Source organism: Aquarana catesbeiana, linkage group LG13 (genome assembly GCF_042186555.1).
Source record: "Aquarana catesbeiana isolate 2022-GZ linkage group LG13, ASM4218655v1, whole genome shotgun sequence".
NCBI classification, from domain to species: domain Eukaryota; kingdom Metazoa; phylum Chordata; class Amphibia; order Anura; family Ranidae; genus Aquarana; species Aquarana catesbeiana.
Genome location: NC_133336.1, coordinates 224,616,485 through 224,640,404, shown reverse-complemented (window position 1 = coordinate 224,640,404; position 23,920 = coordinate 224,616,485). Strand labels below are relative to the sequence as shown.

The following is a 23,920-nucleotide window of genomic DNA, read 5'->3' as shown; positions in this document are numbered from 1 at the left end:
ACACTGAAGAAATGACACTTGGCTACAATGTAAAGTAGTGAGTGTACAGCTTGTATAACAGTGTAAATTTGCTGTCCCCTCAAAATAACTCAACACACAGCCATTAATGTCTAAACCGCTGGCAACAAAAGTCAGTACAGCCCTAAGTGAAAATTTCCAAATTGGGGCCCAATTAGCCATTTTTCCTCCCCCCCCGATGTCATGTGACTCGTTAGTGTTAAAAGGTCTCAGGTGTGAATGGGGAGCAGGTGTGTTAAATTTGGTGTTATCGCTCACTCTCTCATACTGGTCACTGGAAGTTCAACATGGTACCTCATAGCAAAGAACTCTCTGAGGATTTGAAAAAATTGATTTTCAATACAGCTTACCTGTTTTTGTTTTGCTTTTTTAATTTTAGGTCTGTGGTTTTAAATGGTGGATATGAAGTGACTACAAGCTATTTTCTAGACTTTGCTGTTTTATTTTGTATATTGTCATTTTGTATATACCGGTATGTATTTTTTTAAACTCACTGTCTCTTCCTAACTGTATTTACAGGATATTGTACATAGATGAATACAAAAATACATTTATATATTTTCTTTTTTTTTTCTCTCTTTTTATATTCCGTACACAAGCTCCAATCCAAGGTTGACGATAAAACAAAGAGAAAAAAAACTTTTTAAACGGGAATAAACCTTTTAATTCATTCAGTGTTCTGTGGTGTTGTACATATTGGTTCCTCGTGGGCGGGGCTGCTGAATTAAAAAAAAAAAAAAGTTTAGAAAATAATTATTTTTGCTTCATTGCCTTGAGGTTCATCGAAAATTCCTTCCATACGGCTGGATGTATTCCCGTGCTTGCAACGTTTCTAACCAAAGTTCCAGAGCGTATTTGGTGCCAGTGCTCATACGCTCCACATCTTCCCCGGCAACCGGGGCTGTGTTCAAAAACACCAACACATCCACATCCCTCCGAGAGAGAGAATTCCCGGACACCTCTGTGACCCTGGAAGAGGCCGAGAAAAGTATTACTAGGGAAAAATCTGACGGCTGCAGAACATCGCTCCCTCCCCTCCCCCTCCTGACAGATCCATATTGATATATTCTGCAGATTATCCCATCACTGACCCCTCTAGAGATCTGCAGAACATCGCTCCCTCCCCTCCCCCACCTGACATATCCATATTGATATATTCTGCAGATTATCCCATCACTGACCTCTCTAGAGATAAATATAAACTTACTGAACGGAGGTTGGAATCCCTGGCAGGATTTTCCCAGAATCCTCCTCTCCCTCCTGAGCTGCCACTATCCGCTCAGCGATCTCCGGGTCCAGCCAGACACATGCGCTGACCTCCTCCTCAGCCGGGTGGAGTTTCTCCTGTTACAGTAAAAAAAATCCCAACATTACATCTCTGAAAGAAGCAGACTGACCGCTCCGATTCTGGCCGACTTACCTGCAACTCCTGGTGGGTTTTGCTGGAGGTGACGAGAAGGAAAGTGACAATATGGTGTCTTGTGGGGAGTCCGCGGCTCAGCAGCGGTGGGAAGGTGGACTGTAAAATAAATCAGTTCTAATAAATTCCCTGCTCAGGATTTTACTGCAAATTGACAAAAGCCTAAATCATGGGATTTAAACGATTTGCTTCAAAATGTTAATTATTTATTTACTTTGGGAGTTGGTCACAAGGTGCTCCGGGGTCACTGGGAGACACACAGGATTCTCCGGGGTCACTGGAACACACAGGGTGCTCTGGGGGGGTCACTGGGAGACACACAGGGTGCTCTGGGGTCACTGGGAGACACACAGGGTGCTTCGGGGTCATTGGGAGACACACAGGGTGCTTCGGGGTCACTGGGAGACACACAGGGTGCTCCGGGATTACTTGGAGACACACAGGGTGCTCCGGGGTCACTGGAAAATACAGGGTACTCCCGGGTCACTGGCAGACACACAGGATGCTCCGGGGTCACTGGCAGACACACAGGATGCTCCGGGGTCACTGGGAGACACAGGATGCTCCAGGATTACTTGGAGACACACAGGGTGCTCCGGGGTCACTGGGAGACACACAGGGTGCTTCGGGGTCATTGGGAGACACAGGATGCTCTGGGGTCACTGGGAGAAACACAGGGTGCTCCGGGGTCACTGGGAGACACGCAGGATGCTGCGGGGTCACTGGGAGACGCACAGGGTGCTTCGGGGTCACTGGGAGACACACAGGGTGCTCCGGGGTCACTGGGAGACACAGGATGCTCCAGGATTACTTGGAGACACACAGGGTGCTCCGGGGTCACTGGGAGACACACAGGGTGCTTCGGGGTCACTGGGAGACACAGGATGCTCTGGGGTCACTGGGAGAAACACAGGGTGCTTCGGGGTCACTGGGAGACTCACAGGGTGCTCCTGGGTCACTGGGAAACACACAGGATGCTCCGGCGTCACTGGGAGACACACAGGGTGCTCCAGGGTCACTGGGAGAGACACAGGGTGCTCCGGGGTCACTGGGAAACACACAGGGTGCTCCGGGGTCACTGGGAAACACACAGGATGCTCCAGGGTCACTGGGAGACACACAGGGTGCTCCGGGCTCACTGGGAGACACACAGGGTGCTTTGGGGTCACTGGGAGACACACCGGGTGCTCTGGGGTCACTGGGAGACATAGGATTCTCTGGGCTCACTGGGAGACACACAGGATGCTGCGGGGTCACTGGGAGACACACAGGATGCTCCGGGGTCACTGGGAGACACACAGGATGCTCCGGGGTCTCTGGGAGACACACAGGGATGCTCCGGGGTTACTGGGAGACACACGGCATGTTCCGGGGTCACTGTGAGACACACGGGATGCTCCGGGGTCACTGGGAGACACATAGGATGCTCCGTGGTTACTGGGAGATACACAGGGTGCTCTGGAGTCATTGGGAGCCACAGCATGCCTCGTGGTCACTGGGAGACACACGGGATATTTTGGGGTCACTGGGAGATACACGGGGTGCTTTGGGGTCACTGGGAGACACACAGGATGCTCTGGGGTCACTGGGAGACACAGGATGCTCCGTAGTCACTGGTAGACACACAGCATGCTGCGGGGTCACTGGGAGACACACGGGATGCTCCGGGGTCACTGGGAGAGACACAGGGTGCTCCGGGGTCACTGGGAAACACACCGGGTGCTTTGGGGTCACTGGGAGACACACCGGCTGCTCTGGGGTCACTGGGAGACATAGGATTCTCTGGGCTCACTGGGAGACACACAGGATGCTCCAGGGTCACTGGGACACACAGGATGCTCCGGGGTCTCTGGGAGACACACAGGGATGCTCCGGGGTTACTGGGAGACACAGGGTTCTCCGGGGTCACTGGGAGATACACGGCATGTTCCGGGGTCACTGGGAGACACACGGGATGCTCCGGGGTCACTGGGAGACACATAGAATGCTCCGTGGTTACTGGGAGATAAACAGGGTGCTCTGGAGTCACTGGGAGCCACAGCATGCCTCGTGGTCACTGGGAGACACACGGGATATTTTGGGGTCACTGGGAGATACACTGGGTGCTTTGGGGTCACTGGGAGACACACGGGATATTTTGGGGTCACTGGGAGACACACAGGATGCTCTGGGGTCACTGGGAGATACACGGATGCTCCGGGGTCACTGGGAGACACAGGATGCTCCGTGGTCACTGGGAGACACACAGCATGCTGCGGGGTCACTGGGAGATGCACAGGATGCTGCGGGGTCACTGGGAGACACACAGGGCGCTCTGGGGTCTCTGGGAGACACACTATGCTCCGGGGTCACTGGGAGACACACGGGATGCTCCGGGGTCACTGGGAGACACACAGGGTGCTTCTGGGTCACTGGGAGACACACAGGTTGCTCCTGGGTCACTGGGAGACACACAGGGTGCTCCGGGGTCACTGGGAGTCACTGGGACACACAGGATCACTGGGAGACACACGGGATACTCCGGGGTCACTGGGAGACACACAGGATACTCCGGGGTCACTGGGAGACACACAGGATACTCCGGGGTCACTGGGAGACACACAGGGATGCTCCGGGGTCACTGGGAGACACACGGGATACTCCGGGGTCACTGGGAAACACAAAGAGTGCTCCTGGGTCACTGGGAGACACATAGGGTGCTCCGGGGTCACTGGGAGACAAATAGGGTGCTCTGGTGTCACTGGGAGACACACAGGGTGCTCCGGGGTCACTGGGAGACACATAGGATGCTCCGTGGTCACTGGGAGAAACACAGCGTGCTCTGGAGTCACTGGGAACCACAGCATGCCTCGTGGTCACTGGGAGACACACGGGATATTCTGGGGTCACTGGGAGATACATGGGGTGCTTTGGGGTCACTGGGAGACACACGGGATGCTCCGGGGTCACTGGGAGACACACAGGGTGCTCTGGGGTCACTGGGACACACACGGGGTGCTCCGGGGCACTGGGAGACACACAGGGTGCTCCTGGGTCACTGGGAGACACATAGGGTGCTCCTGGGTCACTGGGAGACACACAGGATGCTCCGGGGTCACTGGGAGACACACAGGGTGCTCCGGGGCACTGGGAGACACACAGGGTGCTCCTGGGTCACTGGGAGACACATAGGGTGCTCCTGGGTCACTGGGAGACACACAGGATGCTCTGGGGTCACTGGGAGATACACGGATGCTCCGGGGTCACTGGGAGACACACAGCATGCTGCGGGGTCACTGGGAGATGCACAGGATGCTGCGGGGTCACTGGGAGACACACAGGGCGCTCTGGGGTCTCTGGGAGACACACTATGCTCCGGGGTCACTGGGAGACACACGGGATGCTCCGGGGTCACTGGGAGACACACGGGGTGCTTCTGGGTCACTGGGAGACACAGGATCACTGGGAGACACACGGGATACTCCGGGGTCACTGGGAGACACACAGGATACTCCGGGGTCACTGGGAGACACACAGGATACTCTGGGGTCACTGGGAGACACACAGAGTGCTCCGGGGTCACTGGGAGACATACAGGATGCTGCGGGGTCACTGGGAGACACACAGGATGCTCTGGGATCACTGGGAGACACATAGGATGCTCCGTGGTCACTGGGAGATACACAGGGTGCTCTGGAGTCACTGGGAGCCACAGCATGCCTCGCGGTCACTGGGAGACACACGAGATATTCTAGGGTCACTGGGAGATACAGGGGGTGCTTTGGGGTCACTGGGAGATACACGGGATGCTCCAGGGTCACTGGGAGACACAGGATGCTCCGTGTTTACTGGGAGACACACAGGATGCTGCTGGGTCACTGGGAGACACGCAGGATGCTGCGTGGTCACTGGGAGACACACAGGGTGCTCTGGGGTCACTGGGAGACACACAGGATGCTCTGGGGTCAGGGGGAGACACACAGGGTGCTCCGGGGGCTCTGGGAGACACACTATGCTTCGGGGTCACTGGGAGACACATAGGGATGCTCCGGGGTTACTGGGAGACACAGGGTGCTCCGGGGTCACTGGGAGATACACGGCATGTCCTGGGGTCACTGGGAGACAAACGGGATGCTCCGTGGTCACTGGGAGACACATAGGATGCTCCGTGGTCACTGGGAGATACACAGGGTGCTCTGGAGTCACTGGGAGCCACAGCATGCCTCGTGGTCACTGGGAGACACACTGGATATATTGGGGTCACTGGGAGATACACAGGGTGCTTTGTGGTCACTCGGAGACACACAGGATGCTCTGGGGTCATTGGGAGATACACGGGGTGCTTTGGGGTCACTGGGAGATACACGGGATGCTCCGGGGTCACTGGGAGACACACAGGATGCTGCAGGGTCACTGGGAAACACACAGGATGCTGCAGGGTCACTGGGAGACACACAGGATGCTGAAGGGTCACTGGGAGACACACAGGATGCTGCGGCATCACTGAGAGACACACAGGGTGCTCCAGGGTCACTGGGAGAGACACAGGATGCTCTGGGGTCAAGGGGAGACACACAGGGTGCTCCGGGAGACACACTATGCTCTGGGGTCACTGGGTGACACACATTGATGCTCCGGGGTTAATGGGAGACACAGGGTGCTCCGGGGTCATTGGGAGATACACGGCATATTCCGGGGTCACTGGGAGACACACGGGATGCTCCGGGGTCACTGGGAGACACATAGGATGCTCCGTTGTCACTGGGAGATACACAGGGTGCTCTGGAGTCACTGGGAGCCACAGCATGCCTCGTGGTCACTGAGAGACACACAAGATATTCTGGGGTCACTGGGAGATACACTGGGTGCTTTGGGGTCACTGGGAGACACACATGATGCTCTGTGGTCACTGGGAGATACACGGGGTGCTTTGGGGTCACTGGGAGACACAGGATGCTCCGTGGTCACTGGGAGACACACAGGATGCTTCGGGGTCACTGGGAGACACAGGATGCTCCGTGGTCATTGGGAGACACACAGGATGCTGTGGAGTCACTGGGAGACACACAGGATGCTGTGGGGTCACTGGGAGACACACAGGATGCTGCGGGGTCACTGGGAGACACACAGGATGCTGCGGGGTCACTGGGAGACACACAGGGATGCTCCGAGATCACTGGGAGACACACAGGGTGCTCCAGGGTCACTCAGAGAGACACAGGATGCTCCAGGATCAAGGGCAGACACACAGGGTGCTCCAGGGTCTCTGGGAGACACACTATGCTCCGGGGTCACTGGGAGACACACAGGGATGCTCCGGGGTTACTGGGAGACACAGGGTGCTCTGGGGTCAGTGGGAGATACACGGCATGTTCCAGGGTCTCTTGGAGACACACAGGAAGCTCCGGGGTCCCTGGGAGACACATAGGATGCCCCGTGGTCACTGGGAGATACACAGGGTGCTCTGGAGTCACTGGGAGCTACAGCATGCCTCGTTGTCACTAGTAGACACACGGGATATTCTGGGGTCACTAGGAGATACACGGGGTGCTTTGGGGTCACCGGGAGACACAGGATGCTCTGGGGTCACAGGGAGATACACGGGGTGCTTTGGGGTCACTGGGAGATACATGGGATGCTTCGGGGTCACTGGGAGACAAAGGATGCTGCGGGGTCACTGGGAAACACACAGGATGCTGCGGGGTCACTGGGAAACACACAGGATGCTGCGGGGTCCCTGGGCGACACACAGGATGCTGCAGGGTCACTGGGAGACACACAGAATGCTGCGGGGTCCCTGGGCGACACACAGGATGCTGCGGGGTCACTGGGAGACACACAGGGTGCCCTCGGGGTCACTGGGAGACACACAGGGTGCTCCGGGGACCCTGGGAGAGACACAGGATGCTCTGGGGTCAATGGGAGACAAACAGAGATGCTCCGGGGTCACTGGGAGACACACGGTATGCTCCGGGTCACTGGGAGACACACGGGATGCTCCGGGGTCACTGGGAGACACACAGAGTGCTCCTGGGTCACTGGGAGACACACAGGGTGCTCCTGGGTCACTGGGAGACACACAGGGTGCTCTGGGGTCACTGGGAGACACACAGGGTGCTCCGGGGTCACTGGGAGACACACAGGGTGCTCCGGGGTCACTGGGAGTCACACAGGGTGCTCCAGGTTCACTGGGAGACACAGGATGCTCCGGGATCACTGGGAGACACATAGGATGCTCCGTGGTCACTGGGAGATACACAGGGTGCTCTGGAGTCACTGGGAGCCACAGCATGCCTCGCGGTCACTGGGAGACACACGAGATATTCTAGGGTCACTGGGAGATACACGGGGTGCTTTGGGGTCACTGGGAGATACACGGGATGCTCCAGGGTCACTGGGAGACACAGGATGCTCCGTGTTTACTGGGAGACACACAGGATGCTGTGGGGTTACTGGGAGACATACAGGATGCTGCTGGGTCACTGGGAGACACACAGGATGCTCTGGGGTCAGGGGGAGACACACAGGGTGCTCCGGGGGCTCTGGGAGACACACTATGCTTCGGGGTCACTGGGAGACACACAGGGATGCTCCGGGGTTACTGGGAGACACAGGGTGCTCCGGGGTCACTGGGAGATACACGGCATGTCCTGGGGTCACTGGGAGACAAACGGGATGCTCCGTGGTCACTGGGAGACACATAGGATGCTCCGTGGTCACTGGGAGATACACAGGATGCTCTGGAGTCACTGGGAGCCACAGCATGCCTCGTGGTCACTGGGAGACACACTGGATATATTGGGGTCACTGGGAGATACACAGGGTGCTTTGTGGTCACTCGGAGACACACAGGATGCTCTGGGGTCATTGGGAGATACACGGGGTGCTTTGGGGTCACTGGGAGATACACGGGATGCTCCGGGGTCACTGGGAGACACACAGGATGCTGCAGGGTCACTGGGAAACACACAGGATGCTGCAGGGTCACTGGGAGACGCACAGGATGCTGAAGGGTCACTGGGAGACACACAGGATGCTGCGGCATCACTGAGAGACACACAGGGTGCTCCAGGGTCACTGGGAGAGACACAGGATGCTCTGGGGTCAAGGGGAGACACACAGGGTGCTCCGGGAGACACACTATGCTCTGGGGTCACTGGGTGACACACATTGATGCTCCGGGGTTAATGGGAGACACAGGGTGCTCCGGGGTCATTGGGAGATACACGGCATATTCCGGGGTCACTGGGAGACACACGGGATGCTCCGGGGTCACTGGGAGACACATAGGATGCTCCGTGGTCACTGGGAGATACACAGGGTGCTCTGGAGTCACTGGGAGCCACAGCATGCCTCGTGGTCACTGAGAGACACACAAGATATTCTGGGGTCACTGGGAGATACACTGGGTGCTTTGGGGTCACTGGGAGACACACATGATGCTCTGTGGTCACTGGGAGATGCACGGGGTGCTTTGGGGTCACTGGGAGACACAGGATGCTCCGTGGTCACTGGGAGACACACAGGATGCTTCGGGGTCACTGGGAGACACAGGATGCTCCGTGGTCATTGGGAGACACACAGGATGCTGTGGAGTCACTGGGAGACACACAGGATGCTGTGGGGTCACTGGGAGACACACAGGATGCTGCGGGGTCACTGGGAGACACACAGGATGCTGCGGGGTCACTGGGAGACACACAGGATGCTCCGAGATCACTGGGAGACACACAGGGTGCTCCAGGGTCACTCAGAGAGACACAGGATGCTCCAGGATCAAGGGGAGACACACAGGGTGCTCCAGGGTCTCTGGGAGACACACTATGCTCCGGGGTCACTGGGAGACACACAGGGATGCTCCGGGGTTACTGGGAGACACAGGGTGCTCTGGGGTCAGTGGGAGATACACGGCATGTTCCAGGGTCTCTTGGAGACACACAGGAAGCTCCGGGGTCCCTGGGAGACACATAGGATGCCCCGTGGTCACTGGGAGATACACAGGGTGCTCTGGAGTCACTGGGAGCTACAGCATGCCTCGTTGTCACTAGTAGACACACGGGATATTCTGGGGTGTTACTAGGAGATACACGGGGTGCTTTGGGGTCATCGGGAGACACAGGATGCTCTGGGGTCACAGGGAGATACACGGGGTGCTTTGGGGTCACTGGGAGATACACGGGATGCTTCGGGGTCACTGGGAGACAAAGGATGCTGCGGGGTCACTGGGAAACACACAGGATGCTGCGGGGTCACTGGGAAACACACAGGATGCTGCGGGGTCCCTGGGCGACACACAGGATGCTGCGGGGTCACTGGGAGACACACAGAATGCTGCGGGGTCCCTGGGCGACACACAGGATGCTGCGGGGTCACTGGGAGACACACAGGGTGCCCTCGGGGTCACTGGGAGACACACAGGGTGCTCCGGGGACCCTGGGAGAGACACAGGATGCTCTGGGGTCAAGGGGAGACACACAGGGTGCTCCGGGAGACACACTATGCTCCGGGGTCACTGGGAGACACACAGGGATGCTCCGGGGTTACTGGGAGACACAGGGTGCTCTGTGGTCACTGGGAGATACACGGCATGTTCCGGGGTCACTGGGAGACACATGGGATGCTCCGGGGTCACTGGGAGACACAGGATGCTTCGGGGGGTCACTGGGAGACACACAGGATGCTCCCGGGTCACCGGGAGACACACAGGGATGCTCCGGGGTCACTGGGAGACACACAGGGATGCCCTGGGGTCACTGGGAGACACACAGGGATGCCCTGGGGTCACTGGGAGGCACAGCATGCCCTGGGGTCACTGGGAGACACGCGGAATGCTCTGGGGTCACTGGGAGACACACGGGATGCTCTGGGGTCACTGGGAGACACACGGGATGCTCTGGGGTCACTGGGAGACACAGGATGCTCTGGGGTCACTGGGAGATACACAGGGTGCTTCTAGGTCACTGGGAGACACATGGGATGTTCCGGGGTCACTGGGAGACACACGGGATGCTGCGGGGTCACTGAAAGATACACGGTGCTTTGGGGTCACTGGAAGATACACGGGATGCTCCGGGGTCACTGGGAGACACACAGGGTGCTCCGGGGTCACTGGGAGACACACAGGGTGCTCCGGAGTCACTGGGAGACACACTATGCTCCGGGGTCACGGGAGACACACAGGGATGCCCCGGGGTCACTGGGACACACACAGGGAACCTCCGGGGTCACTGGGAGACACACAGGGATGCTACGGGGTCACTGGGAGACACAGGATGCTCTGGAATCACTGGGAGACACAGAGGGTGCTCCGGGGTCACTGGTAGAGACACACAGGGTGCTTCATGGTCACTGGGAGACACACTGGATGCTCTGGGGTCACTGGGAGACACACTGGATGCTCTGGGGTCACTGGGAGACACACTGGATGCTCCGGGGTCACTGGGAGACACACAGGGATGCTCTGGGGTCACTGGGAGACACACAGGGATGCTCTGGGGTCACTGGGAGACACACAGGGATGCTCTGGGGTCACTGGGAGACACACAGGGATGCTCTGTGGTCACTGGGAGACACACAGGGTGCTCCGGGGTCACTGGGAGACACACAGTCCGGAACCATCTTCACAACTAGACTTACAAGGTCCGAATGAAGCCTTATTTCTTCAACATTCTGCATCGGTAAAATGTTTCAAACAACTACTGCATTTGAACCTTTTACAAGGGGTGTTTTGTTGTAATTATGATTAAGAAATAATACATTTTATAATCTTCTGATGGAGATGTTAAAATCGGTTAGGCCTCAAGACAAGATAGATGGACTAAAGGTCTTTGTGAATTCATATGTTTTCCAAATTTTCAATGGATCAACCATTTTTAGTTTATACAAACTTTGTTATGAAACAAATTTGCTTTAACAATAATGTCCCGTTTCACAAAACAAGAAGATATTTACCTGTCTTTGGTGGGTAAATAAAAGCGACAAACACAGCCACAAAAAAAAGGGTTATACAGACTATTATCACATAAAAATCACCCTTGGCTAGCAAAACCCATTGTGTTAGATTTTAGGAGCTGTGTAGATAGCTAATTCATCTCCATTGAGTCTGTCCAAAGTTCACTTCAAATGGTGCAGTCAGTATTATGTTTAAAATACATGTGGTTATAAGTCATTCAAATTATAATATTATATTCCAGACCACAGATACCATTAAAATTTTAGTATCTACTGACCTAATGATAATTCTGTTATAAAGGGAAAAATATAAAGGTTGTGATTTAGGACAAATTATAAGTAGAATTGTTTAAGATGGCAGTCAGTATTATGAAAACATATGAATCGCGATTATAACTGTACACATAGCATGTGTCTTTAGATAAACAAATATTCATTGGATATACCAGAGTTATAAATTTATCCACATAGATAATCATTTTATGTGATATCGATTAATATATATATAACATGTGTCTTTCCTAGATAGACCAGTCTTTATAAGATATACATTTATATAGATAGAACCATTTTATGTGATAGTGATTAATCAAAATTATACTGAGCATATTTTATATTAGACCGGTTATACTTAAAGATATATATTCTTCTCACCAAGATACAAACAAATACACATTAACCACTTGACGACCGCCTCACGCCGATGTACGTCGGCAAGGTGGCACGGACAGGCAAAATCACGTACATGTACGTGATTTGCCTTCCGCGGGTGGGGGGTCCGATCGGTCCCCCCCCCGGTGCCCGAGGCGGTCGCCATTTGTTCCCGGGCGATGAGAGGTGAGGGGGCGGCCATCCATTGTTGGCCACCCCCTCCCGATCGCTCCCGGCGAATGAAAATGCTTCCTTTCCCTCTGTAATGTAAACAGAGGGAAAGGAAGTGATGTCATCTCTCCTCGAGTCGGTCTTTTTGATCCGACGCAGAGGAGAGAAGACATCCAAGTAAGTGCACCAACACTACACTTACAGTAGAACACGCAGGCACACATTTCACCCCCCTGTCACCCCCCGATCACCCCCCGATCACCCCCCTGTACCCCCTGTCACTCTGTCACCAATAGCAGTTTTTTTTTTTTTTTGCATTGGTGTCAGTTTGTGTCAGTTAGAAGTGTTAGGGCAGTTAGGTTAGCCCCCTTTAGGTCTAGGGTACCCCCCCTTAGGTCCAGGGTACCCCCCTAACCCCCCCTAATAAAAGTTAACCCCTTGATTACCCCCCGTCACCAGTGTCGCTAAGCGATCGTTTTTCTGATCGCTGTATTAGTGACACAGGTGACGCTAGTTAGGGAGGTAAGTATATAGGTTCGCTGTCAGTGTTTTATAGCGACAGGGACCCCCATATACTACCTGCTAAAGGTTTTAACCCCCTGATTGCCCCCTAGTTAACCCTTTCACCAGCGATCACCGTATAACTGTTACGGGTGACGCTGGTTAGCTAGTTTGTTTTTTGTAGTTTATTACAGTTTATTATAGTTTTAGGGCACCCGCCGTTTATTACCCTATAAAGGTTTAACCCCCTAATTGCCCGGCGGTGATAGAAGTTAAGTTTTTAGGATCAGATAAGGTCTGCGTCGCCCCAGGCAGCGTCAGGTTAGCGCCAGTACCGCTAAAACCCACGCACGCAGCATACACCTCCCTTAGTGCTATAGTATCTGAACGGATCGATATCTGATCCGATCAGATCTATACTCCCCAGCAGTTTAGGGTTCCCTGAAACGCAGTGTTAGCGGGATCAGCCCAGATACCTGCTAGCACCTGCGTTTTGCTCCTCGGCCCAGCCCTGCCCAGCCCACCCAAGTGCAGTATCGATCGATAACTGACACTTACAAAACACTAAGCACACATAACTGCAGCGTTCGCAGAGTCAGGCCTGATCCCTGCGATCGCTAACAGTTTTTTGGTAGCGTTTTTATACAGTCGCCAACAGTCAGGAGCTTTTTTGCCTGTGAGTCTCACTAGTGTACCCCTAAATTTAGAGGCCAAAATGGCAAATCGAAGGTACACTAGTGAAGAGGCCTACACGTTTCTGAGTATGACAGATAGTGAAGAGGAAGTCACTCATCTGTCAAGTTCAGGCTCAGAATACGAACCTGTAGAGGACAGCGGCTCCATGACAGATAGCTCTGACGACAGAGTTGTGGTCCCTGCTAGAGTCAGGCGTACCAGACCCCATTCTTCTTCTTCTGTCCTTGAAGTGCAAGAACCGCAGGGCTCTCGTATGGAGCAGAGAAGTACTAGCGCCGCTATTCCTTCTGGTGAACTGGCAAGCACCAGCGGCCTAGTACACCCTGGTCGTACATCCAGCACTGCAGTATCACGTGGTGACGTGGCGAGTCCCATAAGTGCAGTTCAAGCTGGCGAGGTGGCAAGCACTAGTAGTGTCCCGCTGCCACCAAGAAGACAAAGACAGGCCCGTCGTGCCCATAGTGCCCTTCCTGCTGCATTGGCCAATCCGAATTGGGAACCTTCCACTTCTGCAGCACCCGTACTTCCCCCTTTCACTGGCCAACCCGGAATTCAGGTGGAAACAGTTGACTTTACGCCACTGGATTTTTATTCACTGTTTTTCACCGAAGATCTCTATAGATCTATTGTGGACCAAAGCAATTTATACGCTGGTCAACACATCGCCGCTAATCCCCAGTCCTCCCTTGCCAGAGATTGGAGACCAATTACGGTCTCCGAATTTAAGACCTTTCTGGGCCTTTCCCTCCTCATGGGGTTGAATAAAAAGAGTAAGTTGCGGTCATATTGGTCCACTGACCCAATTTACCATTCACCCTTGTTCTCTGCTTCCATGGCCAGGGCACGATACGAGCAGATTTTGCGGTTCATGCACTTCAACGACAATGAACTCTGTCGTCCTCGTGGAGACCCTGCATACGATCGGCTCTACAAAATTCGGCCCCTCGTAAACCACTTCAACCAACGTTTTGCAGACTTGTTTACCCCCCATCAAGTTGTCTGCGTTGATGAGTCCCTGATTAAGTTTTCTGGCCGCTTGTCATTCAAACAGTACCTTCCCAGCAAGCGTGCCAGATACGGGGTCAAGATGTATAAGCTCTGTGACAGGGCCACAGGCTATACATGTAGATTTATGGTTTACGAGGGCAAAGATAGTCACGTAGAGCCGATCAACTGCCCTGACTACATAGGAAGCGCTGGCAAGATAGTGTGGGACTTGGTGTCACCCTTATTCGGAAAGGGGTACCACTTGTACGTGGACAATTATTATACGAGCGTGCCACTTTTTAGTCACTTGTTTGATCAGCAGATTGGAGCATGTGGCACCGTGCGACCTAATCGCCGGGGCTTTCCCCAGCGGCTTGTAGATTCCCGTCTTAGGCTGGGGGAGAGAGCCTGCTTGAAGTATAATAATTTGCTCGCTATGAAGTGGAGGGATAAGAAGAATGTTTTCGTTCTCACCTCCCTTCATGCAGACACGACGACCCAAATTTCTACGGCGACTGGTGTTGTGGAGAAACCCCTCTGTGTCCACGAATACAACCTTAATATGGGAGGGGTGGACCTCAACGACCAGTTGTTGGCGCCGTACTTAGTTGCCCGTAAGGCCAGACGCTGGTACAAAAAAGTGTCTGTATACTTATTTCAATTGGCTTTGCTGAATGCTCATGTGCTATACAGAGCTTCAGGACAGACTGGATCCTTCCTTAAATTCCAGGAAGAGATCGTCAGAGCCCTTCTGTTTCCAGACGGTGCTCTACCTCACCTTCCCCAACCAAATGCAGTAAGCCGGCTGCATGAGCGGCATTTTCTTTATGCCATCCCGAGTACCCCTACCCAACGAGCCCCCCAAAAAAGATGTCGTGTCTGTAGCAAGCGCGGATTTAGGCGTGACACCCGGTCTTATTGTCCCTCCTGTCCTGGCAATCCTGGTCTTTGCATGGGTGAATGCTTTGAACGCTACCATACATTAGTTGAGTATTAGCGTAGGGTTCAGCACTGCACAGACTAGGCACACTAACACAGGGTCTCCCAAGATGCCATTGCATTTTGAGAGACCCAAACCTGGAACAAGTTACAAAAGTTAAAAGTTACTAAAAAAAAGTGTAAAAAAAAAATTAAAAAAAAATTAAAAAAAATAAAAACAAAAAAAAATATAAAATAAAAAAACCAAAAATAGTTGTTGTTTTATTGTTCTCTCTCTCTCTATTCTCTCTCTATTGTTCTTCTCTTTTTTACTCTATTCTATTCTGCAATGTTTTATTGTTATTATGTTTTACCATGTTTCCTTTTCAGATTTTTCATACTTTACCGTTTACTTTGTTTTGTTGGTAACCATTTTATTGTTTTCAGGTACACCATTCAGTTGCAGCGCGGATTTATTTATCTTGACAGCAACAGCGTTTGCTCCCACGATATCTAAAGCCGTGACTCCAGCGCTGTCGGAGGTGATTTCACCACCACAGTTACATACTTCAGCATATATGCCGAAGCGTGGGGGCAGCAGTGGGTGGAGGAGCAATTTGCTCCTGCCTTTTGCGGGAGGATGCCCCCATGCTTCGGCATATATATATATTTTAGGCACAGGTTGCGTTAAATGTTTTATTTTTTACTATGGTTTTTTTTTGTATTTGCTTTGCAGGTATGGTAAGTCTTACTGTTATACTGTAATGTTACTTTGTTTTATTGTTAACCATCATTTGCTTAGCAGGTACGCCATTCAGTTGCAGCGCGGATTTATTTATCTTGACAGCAACAGCGTTTGCTCCCACGATATATAAAGCCGTGACTCCAGCGCTGTCGGAGGTGATTTCACCACCACAGTTACATACTTCAGCATATATGCCGAAGCGTGGGGGCAGCAGTGGGTGGAGGAGCAATTTGCTCCTGCCTTTTGCGGGAGGATGCCCCCATGCTTCGGCATATATATATTTTAGGCACAGGTTGCGTTAAATGTTTTATTTTTTACTATGTTTTTTTTTTGTATTTGCTTTGCAGGTATGGTAAGTCTTACTGTTATACTGTAATGTTACTTTGTTTTATTGTTAACCATCATTTGCTTAGCAGGTACGCCATTCAGTTGCAGCGCGGATTTATTTATCTTGACAGCAACAGCGTTTGCTCCCACGATATATAAAGCCGTGACTCCAGCGCTGTCGGAGGTGATTTCACCACCACAGTTACATACTTCAGCATATATGCCGAAGCGTGGGGGCAGCAGTGGGTGGAGGAGCAATTTGCTCCTGCCTTTTGCGGGAGGATGCCCCCATGCTTCGGCATATATAAATGGTGCATGTATGCCCATCATTAGAAGTGGGTGGATGAAGGGAGGTATTCTAATGGTGGGCATACCCACCGATCAATATCTTTTTTTCGTTCAGCCCACAGGCTGCATGAAAAAAAAGTTTACAATATATGCCTAACAAGGACCAGCAACGTACTGGTATGTTGCTGGACTTTGAGTGGTTATACCAGAATGATGCCTGCAGGTTTAGGTATCATCTTGGTATCATTCTTTTCAGCCAGCGGTCGGCTTTCATGTAAAAGCAATCCTAGTGGCTAATTAGCCTCTAGACTGCTTTTGCAAGCAGTGGGAGGGAATGCCCCCCCTCCCCCACCGTCTTCCATGTTTTTCTCTGGCTTTCCTGTCCCAACAGGGAACCTGAAAATGCAGCCGGTCATTCAGCCAGCTGACCATAGAGCTGATCAGAGACCAGAATGGCTCCAAACATCTCTATGGCCTAAGAAACCGGAAGCTACGAGCATTTTATGACTTAGATTTCGCCGAATGTAAACAGCGCCATTGGGAAATTGGGAAAGCATTTTATCACACCGATCTTGGTGTGATCAGATGCTTTGAGGGCAGAGGAGAGATCTAGGGTCTAATAGAGCCCAATTTTTTAAAAAAAGAGTACCTGTCACTACCTATTGCTATCATAGGGGATATTTACATTCCCTGAGATAACAATAAAATTAATTTTAAAAAAATAAAAATGAAAGGAACAGTTTAAAAATAAGATAAAAAAGCAAAAAAATAATAAAGAAAAAAAAAAAAAAAAAAAAAAGCACCCCTGTCCCCCCCTGCTCTCGCGCAAAGGCGAACGCAAGCGTCGGTCTGGCGTCAAATGTAAACAGCAATTGCACCATGCATGTGAGGTATCACCGCGAAGGACAGAACAAGGGCAGTAATTTTAGCAGTAGACCTCCTCTGTAAATCTAAAGTGGTAACCTGTAAAGGCTTTTAAAGGCTTTTAAAAATGTATTTATTTTGTCGCCGCTGCGCGTTTGTGCGCAATTTTAAAGCATGTCATGTTTGGTATCCATGTACTCGGCCTAAGATCATCTTTTTTATTTCATCAAACATTTGGGCAATATAGTGTGTTTTAGTGCATTAAAATTTAAAAAAGTGTGTTTTTTCCCCAAAAAATGCGTTTGAAAAATCGCTGCGCAAATACTGTGTGAAAAAAAAATATGAAACACCCACCATTTTAATCTGTAGGGCATTTGCTTTAAAAAAAATATATAATGTTTGGGGGTTCAAAGTATTTTTCTTGCAAAAAAAAATTATTGTTTCATGTAATCAAAAAGTGTCAGAAAGGGCTTTGTCTTCAAGTGGTTAGAAGAGTGGGTGATGTGTGACATAAGCTTCTAAATGTTGTGCATAAATTGCCAGGACAGTTCAAACCCCCCCCAAATGACCCCATTTTGGAAAGTAGACACCCCAAGCTATTTGCTGAGAGGCATGTCGAGTCCATGGAATATTTTATATTGTGACACAAGCTGCGGGAAAGAGACAAATATTTTTTTTTTTTTTTTTTTTTTGCACAAAGATGTCACTAAATGATATATTGCTCAAACATGCCATGGGAATATGTGAAATTACACCCCAAAATACATTCTGTTGCTTCTCCTGAGTATGGGGATACCACATGTGTGGGACTTTTTGGGAGCCTAGCCGCGCACGGGACCCCGAAAAACAAGCCCCGCCTTCAGGCTTTCTAAGGGCGTAAATTTTTGATTTCACTCTTCACTGCCTAGCACAGTTTCGGAGGCCATGGAATGCCCAGATAGCACAACCCCCCCCCAAATGACCCCATTTTGGAAAATAGACACCCCAAGCTATTTGCTGAGAGGTATAGTGAGTATTTTGCAGACCTCACTTTTTGTCACAAACTTTCGAAAATTGAAAAAAGAAAAAAAAAATACATTTTTTTTGTCTTTCTTCATTTTCAAAAACAAATGAGAGCTGCAAAATACTCACCATGCCTCTCAGCAAATAGCTTGGGGTGTCTACTTTCCAAAATGGGGTCATTTGGGGGGGTTTTGTGCCATCTTGGCATTTTATGGCCTTCAAAACTGTTATAGGAAGTGAGGAGTGAAATCAAAAATTTATGCCCTTAGAAATCCTGAAGGCGGTGCTTGGTTTTCGGGGCCCCGTACGCGGCTAGGCTCCCAAAAAGTCCCACACATGTGGTATCCCCATACTCAGGAGAAGCAGCAGAATGTATTTTGGGGTGTAATTCCACATATGCCCATGGCATGTTTGAGCAATATATCATTTAGTGACAACTTTGTGCAAAAAAAAAAAAAAAAAAAAAAAAAGTGTTACTTTCCCGCAACTTGTGTCAAAATATAAAATATTCCATGGACTCAACATGCCTCTCAGCAAATAGTTTGGGGTGTCTACTTTCCAAAATGGGGTCATTTGGGGGGGGTTTGTGCCATCTTGGCATTTTATGGCCTTCAAAACTGTGATAGGTAGTGAGGAGTCAAATCACAACATTACGCCCTTAGAAATCCTGAAGGCGGTGCTTGGTTTTCGGGGCCCCGTATGCGGCTAGGCTCCCAAAAAGTCCCACACATGTGGTATCCCCATACTCAGGAGAAGCAGCTAAATGTATTTTGGGGTGCAATTCCACATATGCCCATGGCCTGTGTGAGAAATATATCATTTAGTGACAACTTTGTGCAAAAAAAAAAAAATTGTCACTTTCCCGCAACTTGTGTCAAAAAATAAAATATTCCATGGACTCAACATGCCTCTCAGCAATTACCTTGGGGTGTCTACTTTCCAAAATGGGGTCATTTGGGGGGGTTTTGTGCCATCTTGGCATTTTATGGCCTTCAAAACTGTGATAGGAAGTGAGGAGTGAAATCAAAAATTTATGCCCTTAGAAATCCTGAAGGCGGTGCTTGGTTTTCGGGGCCCCGTAGGCGGATAGGCTCCCAAAAAGTCCTAAACATGTGGTATCCCCGTACTCAGGAGAAGCAGCAGAATGTATTTTGGGGTGTAATTCCACATATGCCCATGGCATGTTTGAGCAATATATCATTTAGTGACAACTTTGTGCAAAAAAAAAAAAAAAAAAAAAAAAAGTGTTACTTTCCCGCAACTTGTGTCAAAATATAAAATATTCCATGGACTCAACATGCCTCTCAGCAAATAGTTTGGGGTGTCTACTTTCCAAAATGGGGTCATTTGGGGGGGTTTTGTGCCATCTTGGCATTTTATGGCCTTCAAAACTGTGATAGGTAGTGAGGAGTCAAATCACAACATTACGCCCTTAGAAATCCTGAAGGCGGTGCTTGGTTTTCGGGGCCCCGTATGCGGCTAGGCTCCCAAAAAGTCCCACACATGTGGTATCCCCATACTCAGGAGAAGCAGCTAAATGTATTTTGGGGTGCAATTCCACATATGCCCATGTCCTGTGTGAGAAATATATCATTTAGTGACAACTTTGTGCAAAAAAAAAAAAAATTGTCACTTTCCCGCAACTTGTGTCAAAAAAGAAAGTATTCCATGGACTCAACATGCCTCTCAGCAAATAGCTTGGGGTGTCTACTTTCCAAAATGGGGTCATTTGGGGGGGTTTTGTGCCATCTGGGCATTTTATGGCCTTCAAAACTGTGATAGGTAGTGAGGAATGAAATCAAAAATTTATGCCCTTAGAAATCCTGAAGGCGGTGATTGGTTTTCGGGGCCCCGTACGCGGCTAGGCTCCCAAAAAGTCCCACACATGTGGTATCCCCATACTCAGGAGAAGCAGCTGAATGTATTTTGGGGTGCAATTCCACATAGGCCCATGGCCTGTGTGAGCAATATATCATTTAGTGACAACTTTTTGTAAATATTTTTTTTTTTTTTTTTTTTTGTCATTATTCAATCACTTGGGACAAAAAAAATAAATATTCAATGGGTTCAACATGCCTCTCAGCAATTTCCTTGGGGTGTCTACTTTCCAAAATGGGGTCATTTGGGGGGGTTTTGTACTGCCCTGCCATTTTAGCACCTCATGAAATGACATAGGCAGTCATAAACTAAAAGCTGTGTAAATTCCAGAAAATGTACCCTAGTTTGTAGACGCTATAACTTTTGCGCAAACCAATGAATATACGCTTATTAACTTTTTTTTTACCAAAGACATGTGGCCGAATAAATTTTGGCCTAAATGTATGACTAAAATTGAGTTTATTGGATTTTTTTTATAACAAAAAGTAGAAAATATCATTTTTTTTCAAAATTTTCGGTCTTTTTCCGTTTATAGCGCAAAAAATAAAAACGGCAGAGGTGATCAAATGCCATCAAAAGAAAGCTCTATTTGTGGGAAGAAAAGGACGCAAATTTCGTTTGGGTACAGCATTGCATGACCGCGCAATTAAAAGTTAAAGTGATGCAGTGCCAAATTGGAAAAAGACCTCTGGTCCTTAGGCAGCATAATGGTCCGGGGCTCAAGTGGTTAAGAAAATAGAACATTTTATTTAAAAGATAGTTCAGAACACATTTTTCTGCTCTCAGACATGCCTAGTGGTTGAAGGTGATATTACCTGAAACTCACTAAAAAGTAAATTATTAGATTTCTTTAACCAATGGAAAAGAAGCCATACCTATTGGGCTGAGCCTATTATAATTTTTATGATCTTTTTGTCTGAGATGGGATTTAGAGGGAGGAGAGATGCCATGAGAGGGACTCAAGAACATTCAGAAACACCTGATTACCATCAATCATACACCATTCATCTACTCACACTTGTACATTAATTAAGATTCCGGAACACCTTATGCTTTGGAACTTGGAGGTCGCAAGAAGTAATCCCTCTTTAAGAGTATCCATCTTGAAAGCCACAGCAGCCATTCTAAAAACTCTGGTAACCAGAAATTCAGACCAGTAGCCATTTTGGAATTGGTAATTATATTGTGTTGATTTTATCTTATATTCATTTGTGTTCTCTTAAATATTGATTAATTGAGTATTTTACAATTGATCATTTTTCTCCCGAATCAATAACCGCCTTGTAGATTTTTCTCTAAAGATTCAATTTTCAATATATATTTTTCATTTTGCATAGTTTCCATTTTATGACATAACAAACGTCTAATTTTATTTCACGCTGTTAACCACTTACTTACCTGTAGTACAGTAACTGTTGAATTTGTGAAATATAGATGTTCTGTCTAATTGTCATTTTACAAGGATATTGATTCTACAGGGAAGTTTATCACTGTTGTATCACATCAAAGGTACTACACTCCAATTTAGCAGGTGTTTCAATTGATATTCAATATTTTATGTAACGCAATCGGTATTTTAATTTTATGTAACGTTTGTTTATGTCAACCAATATATAAAACTATTTTGTATGATTACATGTCTGGTGAATACATTTCATATTTTAGGCTGTGATCATAATAGATTGAATTTGTATCTTAAAAATATCATCGTTAAAAATTACTTAATCATAAATACCGTGCAGGAAAACTTTCCTTAACCACTTGACGACCGCCTCACGCCGATTTACGTCGGCACGGTGGCACGGACAGGCAAAATCACGTACATATACGTGATTTGCCTTCCGCGGGTGGGGGGTCCGATCGGACCCCCCCCCCGGTGCCCGAGGCGGTCGTCTTTTCTCCCACGGCGATCGGAGTTGAGGGGGAGGCCATCCGTTCATGCCCCCCCCCCTCGCGATCGCCGCCGGCCAATGAGAACATTCCTTTGCTGCTGTATGCTAAACAGCAGCAAAGGAAATGATGTCATCTCTCCTCGGCTCGGTAATTTCCGTTCCGGCCCGAGGAGAGAAGACAGGTATGTGAGTGCACAACACACACACAGTAGAACATGCCAGGCACACAAAACACCCCGATCCCCCCCCCGATCGGCCCCCGATCCCCCCCCAATCACCCCCCCCCCCCTTGTCACAAACTGACACCAGCAGTTTTTTTTTTTTTTCTGATTACTGCATTGGTGTCAGTTTGTGACAGTTACAGTGTTGGGACAGTTAGTATTACCCCCCTGTAGGTCTAGGATACCCCCCTAACCCCCCCTAATAAAGTTTTAACCCCTTGATCACCCCCTGTCACCAGTGTCACTAAGCGATCATTTTTCTGATCGCTGTATTAGTGTCGCTGGTGACGCTAGTTAGTGAGGTAAATACTTAGGTTCGCCGTCAGCGTTTTATAGCGTCAGGGACCCCCATATACTACCTAATAAATGTTTTAACCCCTTGATTGCCTCCTAGTTAACCCTTTCACCACTGATCACCGTATAACCGTTACGGATGACGCTGGTTAGTTTGTTTATTTTTTATAGTGTCAGGGCACCCGCCGTTTATTACCGAATAAAGGTTTAGCCCCCTGATCGCCCGGCGGTGATATGTGTCGCCACAGGCAGCGTCAGATTAGCGCCAGTACCGCTAACACCCACGCACGCAGCATACGCCTCCCTTAGTGGTATAGTATCTGATCGGATCAATATCTGATCCGATCAGATCTATACTAGCGTCCCCAGCAGTTTAGGGTTCCCAAAAACACAGTGTTAGCGGGATCAGCCCAGATACCTGCTAGCACCTGCGTTTTGCCCCTCCGCCCGGCCCAGCCCAGCCCACCCAAGTGCAGTATTGATCGATCACTGACACTTACAAAACACTAAACGCATAACTGCAGCATTCGCAGAGTCAGGCCTGATCCCTGCGATCGCTAACAGTTTTTTTGGTAGCATTTTGGTGAACTGGCAAGCACCAGCCCCAGGCAGCGTCAGATTAGCGCCAGTACCGCTAACACCCACGCACGCACCGTACACCTCCCTTAGTGGTATAGTATCTGAACGGATCAATATCTGATCCGATCAGATCTATACTGGCGTCCCCAGCAGTTTAGGGTTCCCAAAAATGCAGTGTTAGCGGGATCAGCCCAGATACCTGCTAGCACCTGCATTTTGCCCCTCCGCCCGGCCCAGCCCACCCAAGTGCAGTATCGATCGATCACTGTCACTTACAAAACACTTAACGCATAACTGCAGTGTTCGCAGAGTCAGGCCTGATCCCTGCGATCGCTAACAGTTTTTTTGGTAGCGTTTTGGTGAACTGGCAAGCATCAGCGGCCTAGTACACCCCGGTCGTAGTCAAACCAGCACTGCAGTAACACTTGGTGACGTGGCGAGTTCCATAAGTGCAGTTCAAGCTGGTGAGGTGGCAAGCACAAGCAGTGTCCCGCTGCCACCAAGAAGACAAACACAGGCCCGTTGTGCCCATAATGCC

At 50.0% G+C, this 23,920-nt stretch overlaps 1 protein-coding gene across 3 annotated transcripts in view; it reads right to left on the bottom strand.

The window, feature by feature from the left end:
- Positions 1-276: 276 nt before the first annotated feature.
- The window catches only part of LOC141116833 (nucleoside diphosphate-linked moiety X motif 17-like), a 46,241-nt gene continuing 22,597 nt past the window's right edge, over positions 277-23,920 (bottom strand). For all 3 annotated transcript variants that reach the window (XM_073609290.1, XM_073609288.1, XM_073609289.1), the window contains 3 exons: positions 1,439-1,537; positions 1,226-1,362; positions 277-987 (listed from right to left, as the gene is read on the bottom strand). In XM_073609290.1, the coding sequence (XP_073465391.1) occupies positions 798-987; positions 1,226-1,362; positions 1,439-1,537 (426 nt within the window). In that variant the 3' untranslated portion in view covers positions 277-797. The remainder of the gene's footprint in view (positions 988-1,225; positions 1,363-1,438; positions 1,538-23,920) is intronic.